General features: G+C 49.0%; 2 protein-coding genes across 2 annotated transcripts; both read left to right on the top strand.

Annotated features, from left to right (window-relative positions):
• The first annotated feature begins 363 nt into the window (after positions 1–363).
• Positions 364–3,051, top strand: LOC137142795 (olfactory receptor 10A7-like). Its single transcript, XM_067532263.1, has 2 exons — positions 364–1,291; positions 2,963–3,051. Exons 1-2 carry the CDS (start codon positions 364–366, stop codon positions 3,049–3,051), a joined length of 1,017 nt encoding a protein of 338 aa, XP_067388364.1.
• Positions 3,052–6,847: 3,796 nt separating this feature from the next.
• LOC137142794 (olfactory receptor 2D2-like) lies at positions 6,848–7,825 on the top strand. The gene has a single exon (XM_067532262.1). The coding sequence runs from the start codon at positions 6,848–6,850 to the stop codon at positions 7,823–7,825; it is 978 nt and encodes a 325-aa protein (XP_067388363.1).

Here is a 7,825-nt window from a genome sequence, read left to right as displayed (position 1 = left end):
TGCAGCTTTCAGCCTCTCTCCTCGGCCTGCCGTATTTTCTCTCTTTGCAATTCCAGATCTATCAGAACAGTCCTTTGACCTTTGCTCGTAAACCCTCCTGCTGCGGCTTCCTTCCTGGAGACTTCCCAGCCTGGTCAGGTTTGCAACCTTGGTTATTTGGTGGCTCTGTCTGCAAAGTGACCTCCTTTGGGAGACAGGGATCTGCTCTGTGACATTTAGTCAGGTCGCCTAGCACCGTACTCCACAAGCGGTCAGTCCCACTAGCACCTGCAGGTGCCAGGCAACGTGAGCAGGGGTGGCAGAAGCAGGCTTTGTCGCTGTGTCAGCTAATGACATGGCCAACCTCCATTTCTTTCCCCCCAGATGGCATCTCCCACTTGGGCTCCGAGAGCAAATGAGACCAGCCTGGCGTATTTCGTTTTCCTCGGCTTTCCTAACCGCTGGGCCATGAAGATTCTCCTCTTGTCTCTGCTATTCGCCGTCTACGTGCTGACCTTGGTGGGGAACAGCCTGATTGTTCTCATCACATTGGCGGACCCTGCCCTCCACACCCCCATGTATTTCTTTATCAGGAACTTGTCCCTCCTGGAGATCTGCTACACCTCGGTCACTCAGCCCAAGATGCTGGCCACCCTCCTCTTGGAGGATAAATCCATCTCCTTTGCTGGCTGTGCGGCACAGATGTATTTCCTGCTCTTCTTCGGTACAGTCGAGTGTTTTCTTCTCGCTTCCATGTCCTACGACCGCTACCTGGCAATATGCCACCCACTGCACTACACAGCCAAAATGACCAAGGGGGTGTGCATACGGCTGACTCTGATCTCCTTGCTGTGTGGTAGCCTCATCCCACTGGGAAACACAGCTTGGATATTCAGCCTGCCGTTCTGCGGGCCTAACGAGATTGACCATTTCTTCTGTGACTTCCCTCCGGTGCTCAAACTCGCCTGCATCAACACGTCCCCAAACGAGGTTGCAATCCTAGCCAGCAGCGTGCTCATCACTGTCCTACCCTTCGTCTTCACAGCAGGGTCCTACGCCTGCATCCTATGCACCATCCTCAAGATACCATTGGCGGGGGGCCGGCGTAAAGCTTTCTCCACTTGCTCCACTCACCTCATCGTGGTGACGCTCTTCTACTGCTCCGCTAGCTGTATGTATCTACAGCCCAAATCCAGCCACTCCTGGGAGTGGGACAAGTTCCTCTCTCTGTTTTACACGGTGATAACGCCCTTGCTAAACCCAGTCATCTACAGCTTCAGGAACAAGGAGGTAAAAGGGGCTCTGAGGAGAACTTTAAAAAGAAAATGGATTTCCTAAGACTCTCTCAGTTGACATTTTCAAGGGGACCCAAGGGGACAATTGACTACCTCGCCTAGATTTCTAAACTTAACAGTTATTTTTTAAAAAAGGCAATATTATATATATGTATATCTAAATACTCTGTAAAAACAGGTTGATTTCCATGAATTTTTTCAATGCAAAAATATGTTGTTGGTTGTTTTTTAGACCCACTTGTTTCTGTTTTCAAAAACGTAGCGAAAATAATAGTCGATTTTTGATTTTCCCCTCTCGCCCTTTTTTTAACGTTTCCTCCTTTTTTTCCCCCACCCTCTCTGGACATGGGGATGAGACGATGAAAGGAAAAGAGAGGGGAAAATGTGCACGTGACAGCCCAAAAAATCACATTTAAAAAAAAAACACTTTTGATTTTTTTGAAAAACCAAATTAATGGAAAATCGGGATTCTCAACAAAACTAAGTATTGAGATTTTTTTTTAAGTTCAAAAATTGAAGATTTTCACTGAAATTTTAAATGGGAAAGGTTTTTGTTCATAATTTGTAATAAAAAATGTTTGGTTGGTTTGCACCTAACTCCTTTAGTTCTCTTGAACAATCACAGCCTAAATACAATACGTCCCCTGTGGATGTGGGTGTCCATATCACAGCGATGTTAATGGAAATTGGGAGTTCAAATTGCCTAGGCACCTTTCAAAATCTAAGCCTTACATTGCTTTGGGCCAGGGAATCTGTCTGTGTCTGTAGACCACCCGGGACTGTCTAGCCCTGATCCCTAAGCTTGGGGGGACCCATTTGGATTTCCTCCAATACAAATAATAAACAGTATTGTAATAATCTGCAGTGTGGTGAAAAGATTCATCTTTATTTTCCTGGCATGCCAGGTGTAAAAGGTTTGGGCCTGTTATCAAGGGCTCTGTCTCCTGTTATTCGATTCCTCCCATGTTCAGAGAAACAGGACTTTGTACTTTTTTTTTTAAAATAAACAGGATAGCAGCCGGCAGCATCAATTTCTCCTAACTGGAACAACCTGCAAGACCCTACATTTTTGGCTAGCCACTCAGGATTATATTTGAGGTCAAGGATCCAGCTTGGAAGCATTCTTTCTGGGACGGCAGGTGGAGAAGTCGCAGGAGAAAGGGGAGAGCTCTCGTCTGCTCCCACCCCGTCTCTCAAAACAAAAACAGACACACTTTACAGTACACAGAACATTATCGTTTTGACACCGATCCTCTCCCCTCTCTTGGCCTCTTTCCAACCCAGCTCTGACCTTACCATGCCCTCTCCCTTATCTCCCATCCTTGCACATACATCACTCCCCCACACTGACTCAGTTTCCCAGCGGGTACTGCCAACCCCAGCTGCTCAAACACCATGAACCAGGTGCCCCCAAAACTCAAGAGGTCGGCTTAAAAACGAGGCGCTTCCTTTTACAAAATAATGCCTTTGGGATTGTTTTTATTGACCTCCTGGTGTCTGAGTAGCAGGGAAGTGTGAGCCCTTCTCCTCCTGCTTTTCCCACTCGACTTGTTCTTTGGAACGACTATTTCCATGTGACCGGGACTTGGATCCAGCTCTGCCATGGTGCCGCTCTGCCTTCTACACCACTGTCAGCCCAGTGCTGACCCCGATCACAGGCAGGCTGAGGATCTAGGAGGTGAAATGCGCCCTCAGGAAAACAACACCCGTAGAGCTAGCTGGGCCTTTTATTTTACTCCGCAGTAACACAAGGAACCCGCATGCCTGTGTCCTATAAGACAGTGGCATCCACAAGTTAGTGGAAGTAACGTAGGCTTCCGGCCCCAACATAGATAAATTGGCCTGACACTTACCCTAGATTTACCCTAGAATTTGGGGAACTGCCTTGCTCAAGAGGGGGAGTTGGTGCATAACGATACCAGGCAACAGCACGAATACTGGGAACTGATTCTGGGCATGGAGACTTTTGGATAGAGTTGTTGGCAGGCGTTTAAACACAAACTGGCGTTAGCGGTAGGTGACGTATATGATAATGAGCCAAAAGGTGTTAATTGGTTAATTTATCAGGTAAGTGCACCCTGCTGTTACAAAGGTGAGGAAGTTAGATTTGGACATGGAAGGCAGGATATCAGAGTGAATATTCATGATCATTTCCCTGGCCTCTAACAAGTCACACCACCAAGCACACGGTGTCCACCCAAAACCTTTATGTCTACCTTAATGTAATGAAGTGTTTGTTTCTGGAAAAACTTCTGGTGCGCATTTCTGCTCATGTCAACACGGCTTCCCATTGTGATTTACTCTGAACGTTCAAGGCACCAGGGAGCGAGTCAGTAATTTATTCCTTTGACTATTCATGCTGAAAGTAACCTCTGGGGAAGCAAAGCTCTCTTCAGACGGGGCCAGGTATAAATTCTCTCAAACATTTTCTCATGGAAAAACAACTTTTTTTTCTTTGAGCAACATATCGGCTGGAGAGATGAATGATTTGGGCGTTGAGGTTCCTATGTGTTTGTCCTGAATTGTAGCCCTACAGCATTTACCCACCATCTCTACAGTAAGGGGATATCTTTTTTTTTCACGGAACACAACACAATTCATTCTAACTAACATTCTGAAAGACAGGAGGAAGTATCTCACTCCACATTTCTCCCTAAACATTTGTATCTAAGCCATACAAATGACAACTGAGAAATTTGTTTCCATCTCACCACTGCAACTGTCCTCGTCAATACAGATGACCACAAGTACCAGTTTTGTTAGAACCCCAAGAACTGTTTCACTAGGTTCAATGCAGATAACAGAGGTAAGAAATACCAGTGTCTTCTCTGGGGGAAATGGATGTTTTGTTGCCTTTCCTTAAAATATGTGCCTTGTATAACAATATTAATATTTTATTTATAGTGGTGGTGTAAGTCATGGACCAACACCCCATTGTGCTAGGCGTTGTATAAACAGGGAAAGCATTTCTGAAAAAACCTAGGGGGGTTAAGTACTCTCAACCCATTGGGAGTTGGATGCCTAACTCCCTTCGCTTCCTCTGAAAATCACAGCCTGCAAACTGAATTTTTAATTGTAATATTTGGATGCTTTAATCGTTATGTGTTAAATGGCAAAAGGATGCCACCATCCAACAACAATAATTGAGGTAAAACACCCTAAAAAGTCCCAAGGCAGGAATTCTGTTCTCTCTTGCATTCTTCAAGCTTTGTCAAATTCTTTCTGTCCTTCAAAAGAGTTCTTGCTTTCCCAGGTCAGTTCCACTGAATATCACTGAGTTCCTGCAATGAAGATACCCTCCTTTTCTGATGAGCAGGAGCTAGACTATCTAAACTAAAATCGCTGGTGACATTCTGTCCGGCTAGGATACCAGAACGGGGCGTGGAGGACCCGGGTTCCCGTGCCGGCTCGGTGGTAGATTTGTCAGGCGTGTGACTAGTTTATTCTTCCTAACAAGCTCAGAATCTCACTCCTCACAACATTTGGGGTTGAGAAGAAATTCTCCCGCAGGTCAGATTGGCCGTGACCTTTGGGGATTTCACTTTTCTCTGCAGCGTGTGGGTGCGGGTCGCTTACTAGGCTGATCTGGGTATAGCTCATTTAATAGTTTCTTGCCTTGCGCGGGGACCATGGTCCCTCCCCTTCTCTGTCTAGTCTCCTGAGGGCTGTGATTCTTTGGTGTGATTCTGGTGGTTGGGTTTAGGGTGAGGGCGCTGGGTGGGTGGTGGTGGCCTGTGATATACAGGAGGTCTGATTAGATGAACTGGTGATGCCTTCTGGCCTTAAACTCTGACTCTTTGCCCCTGGATCTGGCACTTCCCCAGAGAGCTTACACCGTGCACTAAGCCTGGGCTCTGACTCAGGTTTGATCCCAAGTCCCCCTTCCATCCACACACAAATCAGTCTGACTCGGCTCAGCAAGCACCCAGGGTCTGGGTCCCAGGACCCTGCGAGGGGGGTGGGTCAGAGCCCGGGTTCTGCCGTGACTCAGGTCCGAGCCCTGTTTTTTTGCTGTGTAGACGCAGCTCACGCCGCAGACCCGAGTCAGAAAGTCTGCCCGGCGTGGCGTGGACACGTCAGCACGGCTGTGGGAGCCAGCTCTGGCCATCGTAAACCCAGGCTTACGATGCAGTGCGGGCGCTCAGGCGTGAGCCTGGAAACACCAACTCCACACGCCTGGGCCCCACAGAGCAGGGTTTACAATGCCATGTAGGCCAGTGGATCCCAACCTGTGACCCGGGGCCAAAAGTGGCCCACCACTCCCCTCCCACTGGCTGCAGAAGGGAGCCGCTGCCTGAGGACCCGGGCGGAGCGTGTTGCCGTGGGGCTACAAGACCCCTGCAGGATCCTTGTGCAGCCAAGGGGACGGGAGATCAGCCAGGAGGTAGCCTCCTCACTGACCGACTTCTGTCCGGCTGCAGTGGATGGCGGCGGGGCAGGAGGTGGAGCAGCCAGGACCCACCATGCTTCAGGAGGGGCAGGAGCCTAAAAATCAGGGCCTTCCAGTTTGTCACCCGCCGTGACTTAGCGGCCAAGCCATGTGCTTCAGGGTGGAGTGACAGTCACTCGTCTACACTAGGGCTTTGTCCGTGAGCATGTGACACCCAGCGAGTCATTGGTAGGTGTAAAATAGTGCATGTAAAAAGGAGCACAGTGGCATTGAAATTTTTCCTTTCAATACGTGGTGCTTTGTTGTCCTTAATGGCGTGCATGTCCATACGTTTTTTATGAGTTGATGGTTGTACAAATGGTATCTGTGGCCCTTGAGGTTGGGAACCGCTGGTGTAGGCAGACCGTGCGTGCCTCAGTTCCCTACCTTCACACTGGGGAGAACAGCGTTGCGCTGCCTCCCAGGGTGGGGTGGAGGATCAATACAACAGTGATTATGAGGGCTCTGACGCTACGGTAAGGGGTGGGGGGGGCTGATCAGTACTGCAGGTGATTTTTGGCTGTGTTGTTGTAGCCCTGTTGGTCCCTAGAAATGAGAGCGACAAGGGGGGTGAAGTGATATCTTTGATTGGGCCAACTCCTGGAGTGTAGCTTGAAAGCTTATCTCTCACCAGCTGGAGCTGGCCCAGTAAAAGATATTACCTCCCCCACCGTGTCTCTTGAATAGATTACCGCAGCAGCTCTCAACCAGGGCTACACGTACTCCTGGGGGTATGCAGCACTCTTCCAGGGGGGACATCAACTCATCTGGGCAGCTGCCTAGTTTCACAACAGGCTCCATAAAAATCACTTGCAAGGTCAGTTCAAACTAAAATGTCACACAGACAATTGCTTGTTCATACTTCTCTATACACTACACAGTGAAATGTAAGAACAACACTGATATTCCAACTGAGTTATTGTATAATTGTATTGTAAAAATGAGAAATTTTGCAGTAACAGCACGCTGTGACACCTTCGTGTTTTTAGGTATGATTTTGTCAGCAAGTTGTTCTTTAAGTGAGGTGAAACTTGGGGGTCTGCAAGACAAATCATATTCCTGAATGGGGCGCAGTGGTCTGGAAATTTTGAGAGCCAGTAGATGATGATGATCATTCCCCTTTACCTTTACACCTGCAGAGAAAATGAACAGGAGTGGAGAAGGCAACCTAACTTCTATGCCCCAGGAGTTCATCCTGTTAGGACTCTCCAGTCATCCAGAAGTCCGGCTGGCCCTGTTCGTGGGATTCCTCTCCCTCTACCTGGTGACCCTGCTTGGGAATCTCCTCACCGTTCTCCTGGTTGGGGCTGAGCCTCTCCTCCACACCCCCATGTATTTCTTCCTCGCCAACCTGTCACTTCTGGAGGTCGGCTATACTTCAAGCGTCCTGCCCCAGATGCTGGCCCACCTCCTGGCAGAGCAGGGATCCATCTCATTGGCCCGCTGCATGGCCCAGATGTTCCTCTTCCTCTCCTTTGGGATCACGGAGTGCTTCCTCCTCACCGTTATGTCATACGACAGGTACGTCGCCATTTGCTTCCCATTGCACTACCCTCTCCGCATGGCCAAAAAGGAGTGCGTGGCCATGGTGGCTGCTGCCTGGGCGGGCGGTTTCCTGATTTCCGCCATCAATACTGCGTCCACCTTCAAGCTGTCCTTCTGTGGTCACAGAGAGATAGACCATTTCCTCTGTGAAATGCCGGCCATGGTGAGTTTGGCCTGTGCCGGGAAGGACCAGGCACAAACAGTCATGTGGGTGAGCTGTGTGTTCACGCTGGTCTGCCCGCTTTCCTTAATCATTCTCTCTTACGCTTGCATCCTCGGCACAGTCCTGAACATCCCCTCCACCACAGGGAGGCATAAGGCCTTCTCCACCTGCTCTTCTCACTTGGTCGTGGTCAGCCTGTTCTTTGGGACGGTAATTTCCATGTACCTGAGACCCAGGTCTAGCTCCTCCATGGGGCAGCTGAAAACCAGCTCTGTCTTCTACATCACTGTCACCCCAGTGCTCAACCCCCTTATATACAGCCTGAGAAACACGGAGGTGATATGCGCCCTGAGGAAGACAACGCGTCGCCTTGCAGGAACAACGCAAGAGAACAGAAGTAAGGAAACAGGTTAA

This window comes from Emydura macquarii, unplaced genomic scaffold (genome assembly GCF_026122565.2).
Source record: "Emydura macquarii macquarii isolate MOO-44397 ecotype Brisbane River unplaced genomic scaffold, CSIRO-AGI_Emac_v2 contig_3249, whole genome shotgun sequence".
Taxonomy (NCBI): domain Eukaryota; kingdom Metazoa; phylum Chordata; order Testudines; family Chelidae; genus Emydura; species Emydura macquarii.
The sequence above is the reverse complement of the archived record's forward strand: the minus strand, read 5'-3'. Positions and strand labels throughout refer to the sequence as shown.